We start from the raw sequence: 20,198 nt of genomic DNA on the forward strand, positions 1-20,198 counted from the left end.
TTTATTTTTTTAATTCCCAGGCGTCATCACCTGCACTTCTGGGCCACCGTATATAGGAGGGAGGGATATTTCTATTGTAAAAATATTGCTTGCAAAATGTATTTCTTGTGGCTGGAAGTTGGTTCCACAGGCGAGGATTGATATGGCCTCTCTTTCTAGTTCCTGTCAGAACTCGTGCTGCAGCATTTAAGATGGAAAATCTTTTTTTTAATTTTTCATTTGAGCACAATATCGGAAATTTTTTTTTTTTTTTTCATTCTATTGTGAAAATCAAAAGAACAGTTTGTCTGGATTTTTTTTGAATGCGACAGATTTATATATCAGCTATTTTCTTTTTTCAGTTGTAATCCAATTTTTTTTTTTTTTAGAGTATTATGCCACATTGAGTAAAAATTTATTTCATAGACTTCGAGACTAAAGAAATTTCACAAAGTGCTCTCATTTGAACAACACCTAAAACAAGTTAGAATATTACGACTTTATTCTCGGAAATGTCGATTTTATCCTCATAAATTTACAATTTTAATCTCGTAAATTGAGATTTTAATCTTGTGGCCATCTCAATGTGGCCCTAATACTGTGTTGTACTTAACAGCCTCTTTCTGGTTCATCATATGTCTTATCAACTTTTTAACCATTTTAATACTTATATTTGGGACTCTGGAGGCCCTACCAGTCGCCAAAGTGTGGAAAAAGTATACTCAGTCATGTTTTCGTGGTTCCCCTTCAGTGCCGGCCCTGAGTAATTTGGTGCCCTAGGCAAGATTTTAGCTAGCGCCCCCTTGCATCGCAACTTTAACAAAGATAAACTGTGACACATAAAACCAAAGGCTTACAACCACCCTATTACAAAGGGGATGGACAACTAAAAGCATTTTAACTGACATACAAGCAGGAAAGACACCTGTAAATTAACACCTGAACAGGCCTAACGTTAAGTTTCCAAACGCCCTTGATGAATTTAAGGTGGAGTAACATTAACACACGTCGACTCAGCTATTTATTGATTATTAAACAATGTTGCTATCGTCCGAAGTAAGCTAGCAAGCTAACACTCTGCTCCAACAACGGTAACTACGATGCATTAAACTATTAATTTCATGAACTTCATCACATTGACATTACTGTACCTCTATCTTTTTAGTTTTTTGGACATAATTCCGATACAGTGTCCTTAATCTTTTTCTTCGTCTCTGGGTCACTGTCCGGTCAGATTCAGGCAGCTGGCCTCTTGACCCCGCCCCCCTCACAGAGGGCAGGTACAGAGCGACGGCTCGTTGCACCCAGAAAAAAGGCTTCTGCATTATTTAATAGTCTTTGCTATGACTTTATGTTGCTGTGGGCTTATATAATATTTCGAAATAATAGTAATAATGGCACAAAAAAAGTAGTATTTATAATAAAAAAAAAATATAATATTATTTTTTTTCCTCCGTTTTCGGCGCCCCCTGCGGATGACGGCGCCCCTAGCATTTGCCTATACTGCCTATGCCCAGGGCCGGCTCTGTACAAACACACACATTGTTAAGTAAAGGTCACATAGAGCTCATAACTGACCATTCTGACACGTCCTAATTAAAAATATTTGTTCAGTACGTCCTCCATGACGGGAGCACAGACTCAGCTTGCCGCGCGCCGCTGGTGATCAGCGGTGGTGATCAGCGGTGCTGTCCCTAAGTGTTTTTAACTGATTTACAGTTCGGCACTGTTCGGCTCGATCTATGTAGGACGTCTCTTCCTGTGACGGCACTCTCGCTGTTTTCCACGCACGCTGCCATGTTGATATTGTTAGAGAACTAGTGGAGGGAGGGGGTGAGGAATGGAGCGGAGGGAACAGGAAATGAGCGAGTGAGCGCTGTAAAGAGGACAAATCAGAAACCCCCTGGAAGAAGTGGGTGTGTGTTTGCCTGTGTCTCATTTGCATGTAAAGGGACCATGCACCAAACCGAGCGTTCTGAAAGGGGCGGGTTTAGCAGGGTTATTGAACTGCTATGGTGCTTCATCCTTGTCACAGACATGTTCATTAGGACACCAGGGAACTATTTTAATTGGGGAAATAGGGTATAATATGTCTCCTTTAAAGACATTTTAAAGACTAGACTTTAAAATGTTACTTTTTAGATTCAGCAAAGGAAGCTTGTACTTTTTTGCTCGTCATTTTCTCACACTGTAAACTTACGGGTAAATGACAGTCACGTGTCATCTTTTTTTCTTTTTCTTTCTTTTTGGTTGTCTGTGTGTGAGAGGAATTGTCACGAAGTGAGCACAAAGTGTGAGTTGGCGGAGTATGTAAAGCTTATTTTCTTTTTCTCAAATAAAATGGGGTTTCATTTGAGGTTCCAATGAGGTGTCCTCAGTGATGACCAAAGAATATTGTTCCTAATCTATGGGGAAATTTACAGTACAAAAACTAAACCACAACGTCAGCCCTGTCAGTTACCAGGAACTCACCATCTTCCTGTTTTAACTGCGCCTCCACGATGTTGAGACCAACGTTCGTCTTCCTAATTCTCAAAGGTAGGTTTTTTATTTCTGTTTTCTGAAAATATCCCCAGAACGTTAAAAATGTGTAAAGTCAGGTTTGGACTGTAACGTCGTGTTGGTACGATAGAGTCTGAAGAAGGTTGAAGAGAACTCTCTCAGATCACTCACTTAGTTTACACCGTACAGACAACTGTTATCACAAAACTATTAGTCAGTAACCCTAAATGTTTCCCGTCTAACTTTATGACCAAGTTACGCCTCAAAACGTTTTTGAGGCGTTTTTAGCCGTTTTTGAGGCGTTTTTGAGGCTTTGAAGAAAGAAAAAAAAAATGTTTTCACAGTGGCTCTGACTCGTGCTGCTGAAGTCATCGTGTTCCACGGGGAAACCGCCTTCTTGCCCTCGAGAGCAGACCCAGCGTGGACTCTCGAGACAATTGAGTGGTCAACGTTCGGCAACGACACCCACATTGCCACCTATCGCAAGAGAGTCATGAACTTGAACCGCACGAAGCAGTTTCGCGGAAGACTAAGTCTCAACATCTCCACAGGTGAGCGATAGACACCAGGCACTTCAGTCTAAAGGTCCATTTATACTCCATCTTTGTCCATTTTACATCTGTCCGTCCAAAATGCTGTCTCCATCACTACCCTATGTACTTACATGCAGAGGTGGAAAAATAACTCAAGTATTCTACTCAAGTACCACTGTTTTGATCAAATTGTATCTCAGTACAAGTAAAAGTACTGGTCTAAAAATTTACTCGTGCAAGAAGTACATAGGGACACAAATCTCACATTATTTTTTTTTTTTAAAGGCAAACCTTTACAAATGAAAGTGCTGACAAAATAAAATATGTAAATCAGTCAAAGGTCACAAATGCTTTAACTTTCTCACCTTAATTAGTTCCAGTTCACCTGTCCCTGTCCAGTCACCTTTCCTCGTCATTCACCTGTCCAAAGTACCTAAAGGGGATACATGAGTACAAGTAAAAGTATCTTAGTAGAAAATGACTTTGGTAGAAGTTGAAGTAAAAGGATTGGGTCATGGTGGCTCAGTGGTAAAGCGAGTTGTCTTTCAACTGGAAGGCTGTGGGCTTAATTCCTGGCTCTGCTGGTCTCTGTGTGTACTTGAGCAAGACACTTAACCCCATGTTGCAGTATGTGTATATGGGAGAAAACTGTAGTGTGAAGCAGCTCATCAAGACTAGAAAAGCTCTATATAAATACAGACCATAATACCAACTCTTCTTCTTCTTCTGATTTTATTTGGTAGTCACGAGTAACAAAGATAGTTAGACGAAATGTAGTGATGTGAACTATAACACCTTGAATTCTCTTTTGACTAAAACTCAAACAAAAATGGTATGTGAATGATTAAATATGACAAAGACTAATAAGGACATTTGAAACAAGACTAAATTAAAACATTTTTACAAAATTAACACTAACGACGAGCAGCATTTCTGATATTTCTGTACGTCAACTGCAAATTTGACAACTTTCTTTGTCGGACAGCCCCTGGAATCAAACATGGACTCAATACTGACCACAACACAATACTGAACACAATGGACGTAACGAAAACGTAGTACGGACGAGTTAACATCTTAACATTGTTTTTTTCCCCCAATTTTCCTCCGTGCAGGTGACTTAACAATTTATAATGTGACTGAACAAGACGCCATGGAATACAGTGTGCGCCTCAAGAACACATTGAAAGAAAACTCAATAAACAGTAACCAGCTCACAATTCGACGTAAGTTGGGGTTGCTACCATTCTATAATTTGTCTTTTGAGATGGTTAAAAAGATAGAGATAATTCTTTCTACTTTATCTGGAGTGGGCATTTGGTTAATTCCACGAAACACAGTCCAGTTGCAGATTACTTAAAATCAACGATGGTACGACCACCAATGATATCATTTCACATGCAGTGGATTCCCTTTGATCGGGGCAGCATCAAATTGTGTGGTTGGTCAGTTATTCTTTAGTTTTATTTTTTAGCTTTTAGTTTTGTGCCAATAAATGACATGTTTTCAGAAAAGTCCCTGTGTGGTCGTGGGTAGTTGACTTGATATGCTAAGCTAACTCAACCACAAACACAGACCCTAAATGTCACGCAGGTTTGGCAGAAAAAGAAAGAAACAAGGAAACTTACCCAACTGTTGAGACACAGAATCCAAAAACACCAGGGGAGAAACCTCACCAGACACAGGTGAACCACATCAGGGTGCAGCAGACAATCATGAAGGCGGGACAATAAGACAGGAAGTTAAGGAAGACAAGGGCAGGCACCTATGAAATAAAACAGGAAATCACGCCTGACAAAACAACAAAAACAACCAAGAAATATACGTACACTCTACCAAGTTTTAACAATCTTCATTTTGAGTATTTTGTCGTCAACATGTTAGCGTGAAATTCTGTCGAGGATATAGAATGTAAATTGCACGTCATCATCTCTCCTGCACAGAGCGCCTTCGTGAACCGTCCGTGACACACGTAATTGGCAATTCCACAGATGGACACTGCACTGTGAAGCTGAAATGCTCGTCTCTGGATGAAGGTGTGGACTTCTCCTGGGAGGTGAAGCATCCACTGACCGACGCGTGGTCTTATAAAAAGTCGGAGATCCTCGTACCATTTCTCAACAACACGGAATTCACCTGCACCAGCAGCAGACCCGGGGAGAGGACTTCACGCACTGTCACTCTAAACTGTGGTAAAACCACTTGTGATTATTATTCGCTCGCAAACGTCATGTCGACTTTAATCTCGACATGTCGAGTTTAATCTCGACAAATTTTATTCTCAAAATATTGAATTTAATCTCGACATATCAAGTTTAATCTCAATACATCGACTTTAATCTCGACAAACTTTATTCTTGACAAATTTTATTCTCGAAATATTGAATTTGACCTCGACATGAATCTTTATTCCCGAAACAACAAGTTCAATCTCGAAATGTCGAGTTCAATCTTGAAATGTCGAGTTCAATCTCGAAATATCAAGTTTAATCTTGATATGTCGACTTAATCCCGACATGAAACTTTATTCTCAAAATATCTCTTTAACCTCAACACGTCGACTTTAATCTCGACAAACTTTATTCTCGACAAATTTTATTCTCGAAATATTGAATTTAATCTCGACATGAATCTTTGTTCCCGAAACAACAAGTTTAATCTCGAAATGTCGAGTTCAATCTCGACATGTCGAGTTTAAGCTTGACATATTGAGTTCAATCTCGACATTCATTCTTTATTCTTGAAATATCGAGTTTAATCTTGATATGTCGACTTAATCCCGACATGAAACTTTATTCTCAAAATATCTCGTTTAATCTCGACACGTCGACTTTAAACTCGGAGTTTGTGATTTGCGACTCAAACTTTGAGAGTCAATCCATTGTGAGGAGAAAACTAACTTCAGATTTTGTCTCTTTTGTGTTTTTTTCCCTTGTGTACAGTTGCAGGAAATCCGCCTATCAAGGTGAACTGCAATTGCAGATATGGTGTTTGTACTTCCGTTGCACTGATTGTGGGCTTCTGCACAGCATTCGGGATTCAAAGCAGTGAGAGCAAATAACTTCATTCTTTGACCTAACTCTCTTCCACAGGCATCTCAACTAAGTCACTTAAAATTCGAAGTGACTAAGTGTTATGATGGAGAACAAGCATCAAGCACTCATACAACACAATGAGTATAGGTTGTTGTTTGAGGTAGAGATACATTCATTATGTTTACATGAACAGTTTAATCAAGCTAAGGCTGTAGTCTGACTAAGACAAGCAATCGGACAACTCCGAGTATACATTTGGAGGAAAAAACTATTTATTTCCCACGTACATCTGACTCCACGTCCGTAGGTGGCACTGTGTCTCTCTGTAAGCAAGTGCACATTGAATCAGTTTCCTGTTGACCTTTACGTCACAGAAATGTTCTGTATGTTTCGTACCTGCTTTACCGTCTCCTACTTCTGGTTCAAAAACTGGGGGTGAAAATTTTTTGGTGCATGCGCAGAACGCCAAGTCCAACTCCAGTCCGACTAAGCGTGTACATGTGAGAGTAATCAGACTATGAATCGCGTTATCCAGGTATTAGACAGCCTTTTTCAGCCACACACTGACGTTTGCACGACACAATCTTGCCAAACAAGGCAGCAGTAGACCAGCCGCTGCAGATTTCCTCTGCGGACTCTGGTGCGGGGAGAGTGACTTGTATTTCTGGTGAGAAAACACAGGTCTAACTGTGAGAAATGTGTATAAAACATATGATTGAGGTATCACACTTACGCAGGTGTGGATTTTATTAGATGAGCCTTTTATTTAGCAGCAAAAATCTGGTTTCCCTGTTTTCAGTGAGGGTGAGCGTCCAGCTTTTGGGCTTTTTTGGAAGTAGACGAGACAACATTTTTTTGTTCGTCTGTAAATCCACCCTCAACGTCAACCAAACAAATGACAATATCATGAAACTGTCTCATTGTGTCTCAGGTTTTTATATATATATATATATATATATATATGACTGACACAAAGTCTTTTATTACAGAAAAATTCAAAAAAGCACTCAACTACCTTAAAGGTATGTATTCATCGTGATCATCATTCATCACTTTCAGATGGAAATGTCGTTTGTTACACAAAATAATTTCTCCTTTTCCATTTTGTTTTAGGCAAATGTGTCCGAAATGCATTAGAGCAAGATAACCCAGAGACATCGAATCCAGAATGACGACACCATGAACACCATCTATACTTTTTATGAACATTGCACGAAACACAAGAAAATACACACACACACACACATATATATATATATATATATACATATATATATATATACGAAAATACAGTTTACGAGAGTAAATTCTGAGAATATAGTTAAAAATTAAATACACATGACACAAGAACGTGATGTTTTCCTGGTCTGCTGTGGGCTCTGGGCTTTTGTCAAACTTCGGAAAATGTTGCATCTTGGCGAGGCAGCGGGATTCTTGCAAATCTTGCAAAAAGTTTTTGCACAGAGGTCACTTAAATGTCTTGGTAGGGCGATTCAGGGGGCGTCCTCACACGACTGAGCTGGATCTTGTCGTACACTGAATGGGGCTAGATGTGCGGGAGTGGGGGAAAAAAAGGAAAAACGTCAAAAGGCAATAATTCACTTCCAAAACACTTCAGCTGCTTGAGCTGTGGAGCAAAGTTTGCCCTGATACAGTCAGTATTCACAGAATCATCTACTCTGGTCAAGCGGGGGCCGACATAGAGTTAAAAAAAGTGAAAAAAACAACTATTTTAGTAGCCGGTGGGCAATATAAGATATTTATTATGATATTAAAAAGTGCTTGTTTTGATATAAAATGATTCACAATAAAAACATATTTATGATGCACAAAAACGGAGAATTCAATTGAAAATTTAGCAAATATTGACAAGGATAATTGTGATTAAAACAGCTTAAATATATGTAATTTCATGTTGAGTGTAATACCTTTAATAAAGCAATGATTACAACCGAATGTCTTATTACTATTGTAAAAATATTGCCAGCAAATACAATCTGCTTGTCTGAACTGTGGAAGGAAGCCGGAGAACCTGCAAAAAAAGCCACACACACACGGAGAACATGCAACATGCAGCTCTTACTATTGGTCTTACCATTAGTGTGACCTGGTTGGGTCTGTGGTCTCTTATGAAGTCATACACCGATGGTACGTGAGCGGGTTTCTGGAGATTGTACATGAACATTAAATGCATCGATTTCTGGTACGATTCGGGTAGCGACATGCGTCTCAGAGCGCGACAAAGATGATTTTTAACGGAGTGTAAAAGCAAAACCTCAATACTTACATTATCCACTACATAATCAGAGATATCGGCATACTCGGTTTCGATTTCTGCTGTAGATTTAAAGAAGGAGATGAGGTTAAAGGAGAAAGAAACTTTTTCAGGTGCTGAAATAAAAGGGCATAATAATGTAAATAATATATACCTTGAGAAATGTCTTCAGTTTGTCTCCGCTTGCAGACGCAGATAACCGTTATGATGACGACGATGATGATCAGCAGCAAACAAGCTCCTGCTGACACCACGGTCCACAAAGGAAATTTTTCTGCGGGAATAATTCAAATGTCAAAATGGCTCTTCAAAGCTGCTGTCAGTCAAATATCTGTTCAATGTGGAAAATGTCAGGCCGAGCAGTGAGATGAAAGTGAAAATGAAAACAAGGGCTAACGGAGGACTTTGTCTCAACCAAATAGTTGTGGACGATCACAACAAAGGGGTGTGGCTAATTGGCTTTGATCTACACAAAAAAGTTGCTAACACCAAATTAAGTTAATTCAGATTTTAAGAAGCCAGTCATCTGCATATAATTTGCTATCTTTAGTTTGAACTTAATTCATTTAGGCGTAATTATTCAAAGATTGTAAAAACATTTTTTTTTCCATTTTTCCAATCAGGAGCCAGAAGTTGACATAAAAGCGTATATTTTGTATTTATTAGATTCTAAATGCTGGGCTATTTTGATATGTGTACCATCACCTGATTCATCCATCAACTCGACTCACCTCCTTTTGAGATCTCATCTGTGATGTTGTCACACTTCACTGCTTTTTCCGCGAAAGATTGTTCGCCGATACTATTCAAAATGGTGCAGGTGAATATGGTCCCTCCCTCCTGTGGCCTGATGGTGTACTGCAGCCTGGAGCCACTGTAGATCTGGCTCTTTACCGTCCAGTTGTAGGTGATGTTGCTGTCAGACATGGAATTGCAATCCAGCACAACAGTACAGGATTCGTTTGAGGCGCTCCAGCTGGAGTTGAGAGTCAGGATGGGCGGAGTTAGGAGTGCTAACGGAGGCAACAGGGCGAGAGAAAAAGAGGCCATTTGAATTTGTAGTGAATTGACTTTGTACTAGAGCACGATTTCACAGTCAGTCTGATGGGATATGACGTGTTGTGGGGAGATTGGGGGCCGGAATGTTATTAAATGTTGTTATAGATTAAAGCCCGCTGTAGATATATATTATTAACTCTCCATTTGTAGGCTTTTGAAAACAGGACACAGACAAATCTTACATTTTAGCAATCACCATCACTGAACAAAAAGCCTCTCACCATGAACGTGCAGAGTGATGGTGACTGTTGTCCTTTGTACTTCATTTACTTCAGATTTAAAACGGTAAACACCAGAATCTTGAAGAGTCAGACGTCTCACTGTTAGACTCAAGTTTATGCGGTTTAGACTCGTTCGGCCTCTGAATTGAGCTCCTTTTTGACTTTTTTCCAAATCTTCAACAATTTGATCTTTATAAATCCAATCAGCATTGGTGACGCCTTCAGATGGTAAACATGATGAAAGCACCACGGTGTCTCCCACTTGTTTATGGACGACACTAGGACACTCGGACGCCTCCACATCTGAAACACAAAAGCAAACAAAGTAGCAATAAATGACTCCAGTTCATTGGTGTAGTGCCTGCTCATTGTGTGAATTATTGGGTTTCTCTGCTCTCCATGATGTTGTCTATGTACAGTGCCTTGAGATAATGTATGTTATGATTTGGCGCAATACAAATAAAATTGAATTTAATTGAATTTCACTCGTGCTGTTGCCTGTATTTGCACATTGACACAAAGACTCAAACAAATGTTATTTTTTGTTATGTACAACTGCAGTTTTTTTTCTTTCTAAATAAAACTCATTTTAAATTGTTAATACACTATTTTAATATGGAGTCAATTGCAAATAACTGCCAGATACTGAAAGTTATTCTGGAAAAATGGGCAAAAGCGTTTAGTTAACACACTGACTGTAACACCAATGCCAGTAACTCTGGAATAAGGACAATTGAAAGTGTTGAATACACCTACGAGTGTGGCTTTAACACGTGATGTACTCATGCGTGCTACAACATAAAGGCAGAGAATTTCTCTGTGTGTGTGTGGTGACAAAACACAGACAGAATATTACAAGTACAATATAATTTCTTTGTTTTTTTGCCACCTCTTTCCTGTCAACAGTCAGCGCTCGTTTCCTTCGCTTGACATCTCCGCAACCTCAGACACTAATTTTAGGTTCCTGACTCAGCCGTATAGTAAAGTGAGAGGATCCTGAAAACGCTCATATGAGTCAGTGTGTGTTAAAGTCGACCACTTGTTGATAATCGCTACTTTATAACTCTATTTACCACGAACAACATCCTAGGTTCGTCTTGTTTTACATTGTATTTGGAAGTGTTCTCAATGTACTTCTTGAAAGAAGAAACAGCACAAGTGTGAGACACTGACCTCGATGAAAGTGGAAATTAGAATCGTGACTCACTGTTGCTGCTGTCGCCGCTACTCAGGAAATCTATGGCTAAACTGTGTCTGTGGTGCCACAAACCTTTCCACACTGCACTTGTTAGAACAGCATGCAGACCACTTGACTTCAAACACAAGTTCCTGCAGAATATGTGTTAGTTCAACATATTTAACAAATAAATAGGAAGCGCAAAAGCTATTTTTGTTCTAGCTATATTTTTTGTCTTGGTATGGGCAACCAAAGGTGACGCAACTGTCGAATGCGTGCATTCCAAGCAACTCATTTGTTTACGTTGGGCAATTTCCCGGCCGTTTTCACACTTGGCAGCAATCAAATAATGTTTGTTCAAAATTAAATTGAATGAAAAAAAAGTAGTAACTTATTAAAAAAGTAAAAAGGTCTTAAAAAGAGAAGAGGTTTTTGCCTCAGTAAAGGCAACTCAAGATTTCTAAGTTATTGTTATGTTGACTGTGTGTGTATTCCAACTAGCTCATTTATTTAAGTCAGTTCTTCATCGTATTGACACAAAAAGATTGTTGATCGTTTAGAAATAACATTTTGGAAAATAAAATTTAATAAGGGATGTATGCACTCTGAGGTTTTTCACAAATGATTGAAAGTTTAAGCCAGGGACGTATGATCTAGCCTTCAAAGACGCAAAAAGGTGTGACAGCAGTATGTAGTTTCGGAGAGGTGGGGGAATATCTAAGTTTCTAAGATCTAAAGACAAAGTACGGCCTCAAAAACAAAGACTTCTCTAGCTACAGGCAGTTGTATTTAGAGAAGGTCAAATGAAACTATAAAGAAGGTGATTGGTGGTTATTATGGATTCATACAAAGAGAGCAGGGGGGGGAATCAGCATTTTATATAAAAGCAAAATGGGAAGCAGAACTATAAATCCAAATACAAGAATGAAAATGTACCTGACTTGCTACGAGTATTACTCGTAGCAAGTAAGAAAGAAGTCACAAGAAACTGGCTCAGTAGTATGAATACTCCAAAACGGGAACAGTGGTTGGAAATTGTCCCGGAAATCCTCGTTATGGATAAATTGACTATTACTTTAACTTGAATTGTTTTGCCTACATGCATGTGAAAACTCAATCAAAATTTAAGTTGTTAAGAGTGTTACCAAAGAAAGTTTTTGTGCACGTTACACATGCACTTGGGTTCAAGTAACCTAAAATAAAGTTACTTAAGCTATATTTTGTCTCAGTGAATGCAATTCAAGACAAACTACTGTCAACAACTAAATTATTTCTAAGTTGGGCAATCAAAAACAAAAGGAAACATGGGTGATAACATTTGGAATGCTAACCGACACATTTTTGTAACACATCTGTACATTAAAGACACTTCTGCAAACAAACTCCCCACTCCCAGTTATGTAAAAAAAGAGACACAAATATCGAATGTTTTGAATTAAAGCATCAAAGCAACACAAACCCTACAAAATTGACACTTTACCCAGCTTCAGATTCCAATGAATGCTGCACATTGCCGGTGAGTTTTAACTGTTTGAGTGTGTTTAAGTGTACAAGCCTTGTCTTCAGTTATTCTATGTCGATGTCTCAGTTAAAAAAGCTTTAAAGGCACAGCATTAGTGCCACGTAAAGTAAAGGCACAGTAGTCGTTAAACAAGGCAAAACGTGTCAGTGCAATCTTACGAATAATCACTTCACAGCAAAAGTCAGTAACGAACGTACCATGGAGGCAAAACCAAAGGAGCAGCAGGGGAAGCAGCAGCTCGGCGTGAGAGGCCAAGAAGCAGGTCAAGCGGTGGAGGCGACCACCAACCATCTCTGTGAGAGGAGAGAGGAACCACGTCTGCTTCCTCTTCTGCTCGATCAAACTGTGACAAGTCAGCAGCTGAAATTAAAAAAAAAAAAAAAAAAGAGAGAGAAACAAGGAGGAGGGGGAGGAGGGGGAGGAGGAGGCGGTTTCGGTCAGCAAAGAAGCAGACGGAGTTGCCTGGCCTCGTTTACTAGTGTGAGCACATCAGTAACTGTGGTGCCAAAGAAGATCCTTCAGGTTAAGGAATTGACCCCGGGTTCTCTGAAAACAAATGTTGACAAAGAACATGAGGTTATATTAGACATAATAGCTGTAAGAAAACATACATTAAAATGTGAACAATACACACTAAGAGCAGAAGGAAAGTGTTTCAAAACAAAGCCATGCTAAATCAGAAGGTTTTGCGTTTAGATTTATATTGAAATATTTGCGGGTAACGCGAGTGCAGTGAGTGCGGCGTTGCTGCTGCAGAGGTGGGTGGTCTGTGCACGGCCTGCGGAGAAACACTGTGTCACTTCCTACTAATGTTTGTCAAGCGTTCACATGAAAGCAGTGAGGTTTCAGGCAGCGTCACACTCAAAGACCCTGAAAAAAGAACGAAACCAACAATCCCCTTTCTTTATTTTGACAGTCCGCCTGTTCAGCCATCAACAGATTTCCAGTAGTTTAAGTTATTCAACTGATATTGACTATAACTTTACAAAACTGCCTGTTGTCTAGAAATCATATTTTTACAGTGTCATTAACCAACATTTAATGAGTTCTCTGTAGATTCTGTCAGCATTTTTATTCTCTGACTATCTACTACCTACTATTGGAAAGAAAATTGGATGATAGAGCAGGGCCAGGTCAAGCCTTTATAGGGCCCTTTAAAGGGGCCCAACCACCATCTCAGAGTAGCTGGTGCTTGACTATTATTGCTACTAGTGAAACTAGTTTGCATTAATTTTAGTTGTGTTAGTTATGCAAATTATTTTTCTTTTCTACTTTAGAGGGAAGTAAAATCACAAAAGTGGCTGGGTACTAATTTGCACTTTTGTATTTAAAGTCAAACCTATAAACTGAAACCAACAACATTATTAAAATATTGAAATAGATCTAAAAAATAACTAGATTTCTTTAATCCTAAGGGCCGGCTCTAATATTACTCACACTCGTAGCGCTAAGCACAAAAAATGTGCTTTTTAAGAGCAAGCTGTAGTGGAGAGTGGTAAATAATGATCACTTCCAAGGCAAAAGCCCAGATTGATGCCCAGATATAATAAATATGTGTATTATGCGTTAATGGAAGTGAGATCAAAAACAGCAGTTTAAATGGGACATTTTTTGCACTTAATGGTATGAGTGTAACACTTGTTTGTACACAGTGTAATGTAGCTTTAATGTAGGAGCTGAGCTGGAAAAAACAAGATTAAATGAAATACACAATCTTATTTTCATAACCAAAATTATGAAAGGGCCACCCCTGGAGATCAGGGAGCCCCCAATCAGCCGCTTAGTTCGCTAATGGGTCAGCATGGGCCGGGTTCTCTGAAAACAATGTTTTCAGTAGTAGGGTATGATCATTTCTTAATTGATTATCTGTTGATGTGATTTTTGTTGCAGAATTTGATATGGGCCAGAAAAACATGTTGTTTTTCAAATGACAGTGAAGTCTGCATAAGGAAAACCACAAGATTGAAAGGAAATGTCAAAAACATGTGACGCTTTTCCCAACGAACCCACACTCCCTCACACTGGCCGTTGCCATAACTTCACACCATGTGGTTTTTAATTCTGATAACTGAGTACTTTTTTTTTAATGACACGGAAATCTCCCTGTAGTCTCTGAGATCACTTCCCCCAAACTAAAAAAAAATGATAAACCAAAGAGCAATGATGAAATTGTTTATAAAACCACATGGTATTTAACAATATTTCAAAAATAAAGCTACAGAAACTTTTATTTTTTTGTTGGCTTTTTTCATCTTTACCACTTTTAGGATATATTTTAAAATAGTCCGAGACTCTTGCTGACCATTTAGGGAGATTCTTGGTAAAACTTACCCTTACACATTCGCTGGCATTAATTTTGAAAGAGGAAATGAATCACCAAAGAAACAGAACTGTAAAAATGCACCCGCACTCTTTAAACACTGTAGACAATCTCACAAACAACAACCAGACAAGTTTAAATGTATTTATTTCACACTAATGCATTGTAACAACTCCCTAGTTTTGGATAGGAACCTAGATTAAAAATGAGTTTACATAGATTCTTGCATTATTTAAGAATCCGAAAGGTGAAAATGTGTTTGGTTCTTCCCAAAATGAAGCAAAAAAGATTTTCATAACAAGAGTTTAAACAGTCAAATTCATTCTGAGCAGCCGAGTACAGGAACTGAAAGGGAAACATACGCAGAGCGCCATCAAGTGGCAAAAAAAAAACTACATATGCAAATGTGGTAACATTATATATACATATACATATAAATATATATATATTTACATATATATATACACACACACATATATACACACATATACATATATACACACACACACACATATATACATATACATATATACACATGTACATATATACATAAATATATAAATATACACAGACATTTGGAGAGCTAAAAGAATACATTTTTAAAGTAAACATAATTAAAAACTCAGTAAATAAAAACAAAAAATTCCATATTTTCAACTTTCATAATTTGAGGCTACAAAACACAGCAGAGAACTTTAAAAGCTTTGATGTATGACCATGTGCGGCCTATATGCAGAGCCTTCCCAGTTTACCACCGGGCCGCGCCCCACATTTTGGGAATCACCGCTACATACGGTGCAATGTAAAATGAAAAGCATAAATATGCGTCATAACTCAAACACTCACACGAAAACCAAAAATGACGACGTATACTAACTTTGGCACAAAAAAGTCTTTAACATTAAAGGAATAATTCATGTTTTTTGAACTGCTGCTTCTATCATTGACTTCAAATGCATTGCTTTGTGATTTCTGTGTTTGAAATCCTTTATCCGGATTGACCGAAGTGACACAAACTTCCCACAAGAGGCAGCGGTAGACCAGCAGCTCCAGTGTCCCTGTAAGCTAAAAACACAGATTTTCTCTATGGACTTTGGTGCAGGAGCGTGAGCAGTTTATAAACTTCACTTTCCAGTCAGAAAAGCTCGTCTTACAGAAGATAAAGTGACAAACATATTCTTAGGACTTAAGCAGGTGCATATTTCATTAAGTGACCTCCTTTTTAAATGGCCAAAATCAGTTTTTGCCTCTTTCCAGGACTAGGACTCATGTTGATTTATCAATATGAAATGGGGTTCGAAAGAGTAATTGTTAAAGTTTCATTACCTTACAACCACATTACAGAAACAAACCATTATTCCGTTATTTTTTCCAGGTTTGAAAATGAGCAAATCCATGTTCACTAAAACAAACAACAAAGAAAGACAAGTCCTGCAAATTAGAGTTTCCATCCATCCAGTTATTTGTTGCTCTCATTCCACACGTAATACGTTTCCAGCATTTTCAGAGACTCTTAGCATTTCGTAGACAGAGCCATCACCTACAAACGAGTGGTAACAAAGTCATTGTTTGTGGTCAGAAATCGTGTGAAAGAAAGTGAAATGGATGGAGGACTGACCGTGGAGAAGAGAGCAGTACACGTGTTGTTGGGTTTCATCCTGGTTGACCGACTGTGACTGATTCATCCTGTCATTTAAATATGTTTATTAATGGTATGAATACATATATATATATATATATAAAAAATGCAAATGAAGTGTATTTTTGCTTTTAATAAATAGAAGAGTCACACCAACCTGTTGCGATATCCACCTGTAAAAACAGGTTTTGGATTAATTTAAATTTTATTGAAACTAACTTCACAGTCATGTACCTTCAGGCCCATTCACACGGATACAGAGAGCGACAAAGTCTTTCGACCGTACTTCGCTTTAATTTCGACCGTCATTGTGCGCCTAAGCAGTTGAGCAATGCCACCGGAAATCGTGGGGGCAGTAGAGAGTCAATGGTCCAGTGATCAGTCAGGAAAACGACGGAGAGGAAACCTACAGTTGCAGCGAAACAACTGTAAAACATCCTCTCCAGAGTCGTCGAAAGTCACGGTGGACATACGGAAATATTGACAATCCCTCTCACTATCGACCTCTCTCATCAACAATCCCAAATCCTCATTAATGGGATGGCTTACATTTAATGGTCTTACATTCCACCGCCACGAAATCCGCTTGTATATTTCGGATCAAACCCACTTCTAGAGGAAGTATTGTGTGAGTGAAACGTTCAGTGAAGGTAGTGACGAAGACAACGTTTTGGACCGACGGACGTGTAAATGGGCCTTGAGTTGAGAAAAATCACGTCATATTCATACATTTTTGGTAAAACTGACCTATTAATAGAGTAGAAGTAGCCACTGATTCATAATTCTGTGTGAATCTGGACTCGTCGCCATGATCACGTTCGGCTCAGATGAAAATGAGGACGACTCACCTTTCGACTGCGAGCAGAAAACAAGCGGGAGCAGCAGGAGAATGATCAGCAAACTCCCGATGATCAGCCCACTCATCAGTGGGAGAAGAAGAAGACTGGGAGAGCTGTCCTCTGCAGTCACAATACAATACAGTAACAGTAACAAGGTCAATCATCTGTTTTGAACACTTTCCACAGGGGTGTGTGCGTGTGTGTGGGTTTTCTCGGGGTTCTCTGGTTTCCTCCCACAGTTTAAGGACATTCAGATTTGGGAATTAGCAAATTGGACACTCTAAATTGAGTGTCCAATTTGTCCAGTTGTGCGAGAGTGGATGGTTGGTGACAGCTTTCCAGGGTGTACCCCACCTATCCACCTATCCACCTATCCACCTATCGTCCTATGTCAGCTGGGATTGGCACCAGCGCTCCCCGTGACCCTCATGTGGAGGATAAAGCGGTAGAACATGGATGATGGAAGGTCCAGTGTGTAAGAATTAGTGACATCTAATGGTGAGACTGCAGATTGCGACGGAGGCCTCCTCGGGCTGATTGCGTGCCATCAGCTACCAGAGCTCTAGCGAACATGTCGTCAGTTTTGTCAACCATGTTCCCATTTAGAGGGGAGATGATAGCTGATAAAGTACAGCACATATGAGTGGACACCAGTGTGAGTGACAGCTCGTATCGTCCAATAGGAGACTGGTTCCGGTTAAGGAGGCCTCAAAACGGAAGATCAGATTCCTACGGGTCACGACTGGTGGGATTCACTCTCCGTCCAAATGTGACACAAAACGGTGGCTTCGGTTTTCTTTCTGTGTGTGACGAAACATTTCTACAACCATACTGTATTTATGGGTACCATGTTCAATTTCTGCCAGTAAATCCACCTAAATGTTACACACTGGACCTTTAAACATAGAATTATAGAATTAAAAGTAATTTTCTCTACACACCTGTCATGTTGGCGTTGCCATTACACTTCACCGTTATCAAGGCAGATTGTTCACTGATAAAGTTAAATATGGTGCAGGTGAATGTGGTTTCGGCCTCCCGCGGCCAGATGGTGAACTGCAGCCTGGAGCCGTTGAGAGTCTGGTTCTTCACAGTCCAGTTGTAGGTGACTTCGCTGCCAGACGGCGAGTTGCAATCCAGCAAAACTGTGCAGGACTCAGATGAGGTGTTCCACGTGGAGGCGACAGTGAGGACGGGCGGAGTTAGGTACGCTAATGAGTTACAGAGCAAAAGACAGCAACAAGGTGTCAATTTCATTCGGACACTTTCATTCTGTAAATAATGTCAAATGACGGAACCACAGTTTGGACACATCTGTGCTTTAGGAATAAATACGAAAAAGCACATACTCTCATCAGATCAACAATTTCAAAGCAAAGAGTAAACTTTCATAGGATTTACATGTTTCAAATATGCACCTTGATCAGGATTTCAATTTAATTATATACATTTTTGGCAAAGAAAATAGTGAAAATTTTAACTATTAACTTTTGGAGTCATATCATTCAGGCAAAAACTTTTAAATTCCATTTGCTGTATTAAAAAGTTTGAAGAAGAGGATTCTCACCGTGAACGTGCAGAGTGATGGTGACGTTGTTTACTTCGGAGTAAAAACGGTAAACACCAGAATCTTGAAGAGTCAGACGTCTCACTGTTAGACTAAAGTTTGCACAGTTTAGACTCGTTCTGCCTTTGAACTGATAACGTTCAAATCCTTTTCGATCTTCATCCAATTCTGCAACAATCTCATCTTTATATGTCCAAAGAGCATTGGTGACGCCTTGAGGTGGTAAACACGAAGAAAACTCCACGGTGTCTCCCACTCGTTTGTGGACGACACTCGGACACTCGAACGCCTCCGTATCTGAAACAAAAACGCCAATGAGGACAGGAAGACACTTTGGGCACTTGTTTGGCTCTTTATGTCACTGTTATACAGCCTTTTCTGACTGGAAACTGGAATTTGCCAATCGTTCACTGCCCTGAACCAAAGTCCAGAGAGAAAATGAGCATTTTTTTGGCTAACTTGGGTCGACCAGAATGAAGGACGAAGTCTCAAAATTATTAATTTGACCTTGAACAACAACTCCTGTGCGCTGTGATGCAAAATTGGCAAATGTTCTCTACGGAGTTTGGTGCATGGAGAAAATGATTGACACCTCAGTTTCATGCCAAATAAGACGGTGAAAGAAAAAAAAATAACAAACTGAATGATACTTACATTTTCAGACGTTTTCATGCATGATATCTCAGTGTGACTAAACAGGAAACTCTCAATCTGAGATACCTCTCAAAATATTGGTGTGAACCAATTTTTTTTTTTTTATCAGTGACAGAACAGCATCCCATGTCACATTTTAATGACATTAAACTTTTACTTAACAGTACAAGCTTGATCTACACACACAACTCACCTAATCTCATCAATATTGAGAATAACAAACGTACCATGGAAGAAGGAACAAGAAATCAACAGCAGCAGCATAGACGTGCAGGCAAAGAGACTTAAACAGCGAGGGCGAGCCATCAGTCATGTTTGAAGGGGAGACGTTGGGTGTCCTCTTCTTGTTTATCATCTTCTTCTTGTCATTTATTTATCTCTGCTTACGATTGAGAAATCGTTTCTAAGAAATGCCAGCGAATTATCTTGCGTTTCCTGTTTCACACGTCACAGAGTGAAGATTAAATGACATGCCCCGCTATACCGCCTATCGCAGACGTGAACTCCACGAGCATAAACGACGCACTGGCAAATGACAAAGGAACTGGGGACACTATATAGGCGAGAGGGAATCAAGGGCAGGTGCGAGTGATTACTTAAGGATTACCAGGTGAAGTGCATGAGGGAATTTAGGGGAGATGTGTCAAAACAACTGAAGGAACCACGCGACAGGAAGACATGACATTTACCAAAATAAAAGGGGAAGTGAAAATCACAAAATCAAGTGAAAATGGGGGGGTGGGGGGGTGGGTCGACCAGAATGATCGAGGGTGGGGGTGTGTGATTTCAAAATAAAACCGAAGAATCTATATTCTTATGTCCTTTTTATTACAAATTACTACAAATATTACAAATATCATTTACAAATGAAGCCGC

At 39.3% G+C, this 20,198-nt stretch overlaps 3 protein-coding genes and 1 long non-coding RNA gene across 9 annotated transcripts; 2 read left to right on the forward strand and 2 right to left on the reverse strand.

The window, feature by feature from the left end:
* The first annotated feature begins 1,488 nt into the window (after positions 1-1,488).
* On the forward strand, positions 1,489-4,747 carry si:cabz01074946.1 (uncharacterized). Its single transcript, XM_058623784.1, has 4 exons — positions 1,489-2,517; positions 2,826-3,032; positions 4,130-4,240; positions 4,608-4,747. The coding sequence occupies exons 1-4, from the start codon at positions 2,481-2,483 to the stop codon at positions 4,745-4,747; spliced, it is 495 nt and encodes a 164-aa protein (XP_058479767.1). The 5' UTR covers positions 1,489-2,480.
* A 248-nt stretch (positions 4,748-4,995) lies between these two features.
* Positions 4,996-7,296, forward strand: LOC131456594 (uncharacterized). The gene is made up of 3 exons (XR_009239917.1): positions 4,996-5,206; positions 5,957-6,061; positions 7,039-7,296. It is a non-coding gene; the product is annotated as an uncharacterized LOC131456594 (long non-coding RNA).
* A 26-nt stretch (positions 7,297-7,322) lies between these two features.
* si:cabz01074944.1 (SLAM family member 9) lies at positions 7,323-12,714 on the reverse strand. Of its 4 annotated transcripts, none has more exons than XM_058625062.1 (7): positions 12,501-12,714; positions 9,605-9,907; positions 9,056-9,337; positions 8,479-8,598; positions 8,337-8,386; positions 8,145-8,213; positions 7,323-7,595 (listed from the first exon to the last, which is right to left on the reverse strand). In XM_058625062.1, the coding sequence occupies exons 1-7, from the start codon at positions 12,592-12,594 to the stop codon at positions 7,521-7,523; spliced, it is 993 nt and encodes a 330-aa protein (XP_058481045.1). In that variant the 5' UTR covers positions 12,595-12,714; the 3' UTR covers positions 7,323-7,520. The 4 variants fall into 4 exon arrangements, with proteins under 4 accessions (XP_058481045.1, XP_058481043.1, XP_058481044.1 ...); XM_058625060.1 differs by lacking the exon at positions 12,501-12,714 and adding an exon at positions 11,718-12,109 and having other exon boundaries at positions 8,337-8,383; XM_058625061.1 differs by lacking the exon at positions 12,501-12,714 and adding an exon at positions 11,718-12,107 and having other exon boundaries at positions 8,479-8,597; positions 9,073-9,337.
* Positions 12,715-12,766: 52 nt separating this feature from the next.
* LOC131456593 (signaling lymphocytic activation molecule-like) lies at positions 12,767-19,997 on the reverse strand. Of its 3 annotated transcripts, none has more exons than XM_058625064.1 (7): positions 19,550-19,997; positions 18,669-18,965; positions 18,043-18,312; positions 17,111-17,221; positions 16,420-16,435; positions 16,242-16,309; positions 12,767-12,849 (listed from the first exon to the last, which is right to left on the reverse strand). In XM_058625064.1, exons 1-7 carry the CDS (start codon positions 19,626-19,628, stop codon positions 12,827-12,829), a joined length of 864 nt encoding a protein of 287 aa, XP_058481047.1. In that variant the 5' UTR covers positions 19,629-19,997; the 3' UTR covers positions 12,767-12,826. The 3 variants fall into 3 exon arrangements, 2 of the variants coding, with proteins under 2 accessions (XP_058481047.1, XP_058481046.1); XM_058625063.1 differs by lacking the exon at positions 12,767-12,849 and adding an exon at positions 14,754-16,163; XR_009239916.1 differs by lacking the exons at positions 12,767-12,849; positions 16,420-16,435 and adding an exon at positions 16,152-16,163.
* Between the last annotated feature and the right edge of the window lie 201 nt (positions 19,998-20,198).

This window comes from Solea solea, chromosome 3 (assembly GCF_958295425.1).
Source record: "Solea solea chromosome 3, fSolSol10.1, whole genome shotgun sequence".
In the NCBI taxonomy this organism is placed as follows: domain Eukaryota; kingdom Metazoa; phylum Chordata; class Actinopteri; order Pleuronectiformes; family Soleidae; genus Solea; species Solea solea.

What these genes read in the sequence shown, in the direction of transcription:
- si:cabz01074944.1 (XM_058625059.1), bottom strand. Translation starts at nt 11,886, where the DNA reads ATGCATGTAGGCAAAACAATTCAAGTTAAAGTAATAGTCAATTTATCC. An exon ending in CATCACTCTGCACGTTCATG is followed by an intron (nt 9,338 to 9,604) that starts GTGAGAGGCTTT and finishes TGCCTCCGTTAG; the next exon opens with CACTCCTAACTCCGCCCATC. An exon ending in AACTGAAGACATTTCTCAAG is followed by an intron (nt 8,387 to 8,478) that starts GTATATATTATT and finishes TTAAATCTACAG; the next exon opens with CAGAAATCGAAACCGAGTAT.
- LOC131456593 (XM_058625063.1), bottom strand. Translation starts at nt 19,628, where the DNA reads ATGGCTCGCCCTCGCTGTTTAAGTCTCTTTGCCTGCACGTCTATGCTG. An exon ending in TTCTTGTTCCTTCTTCCATG is followed by an intron (nt 18,966 to 19,549) that starts GTACGTTTGTTA and finishes TTTTTGTTTCAG; the next exon opens with ATACGGAGGCGTTCGAGTGT. An exon ending in TGGCAACGCCAACATGACAG is followed by an intron (nt 17,222 to 18,042) that starts GTGTGTAGAGAA and finishes TTGTGACTGCAG; the next exon opens with AGGACAGCTCTCCCAGTCTT.
- si:cabz01074946.1 (XM_058623784.1), top strand. Translation starts at nt 2,481, where the DNA reads ATGTTGAGACCAACGTTCGTCTTCCTAATTCTCAAAG. An exon ending in CGTCTTCCTAATTCTCAAAG is followed by an intron (nt 2,518 to 2,825) that starts GTAGGTTTTTTA and finishes ATGTTTTCACAG; the next exon opens with TGGCTCTGACTCGTGCTGCT. An exon ending in AAGTCTCAACATCTCCACAG is followed by an intron (nt 3,033 to 4,129) that starts GTGAGCGATAGA and finishes TCCTCCGTGCAG; the next exon opens with GTGACTTAACAATTTATAAT.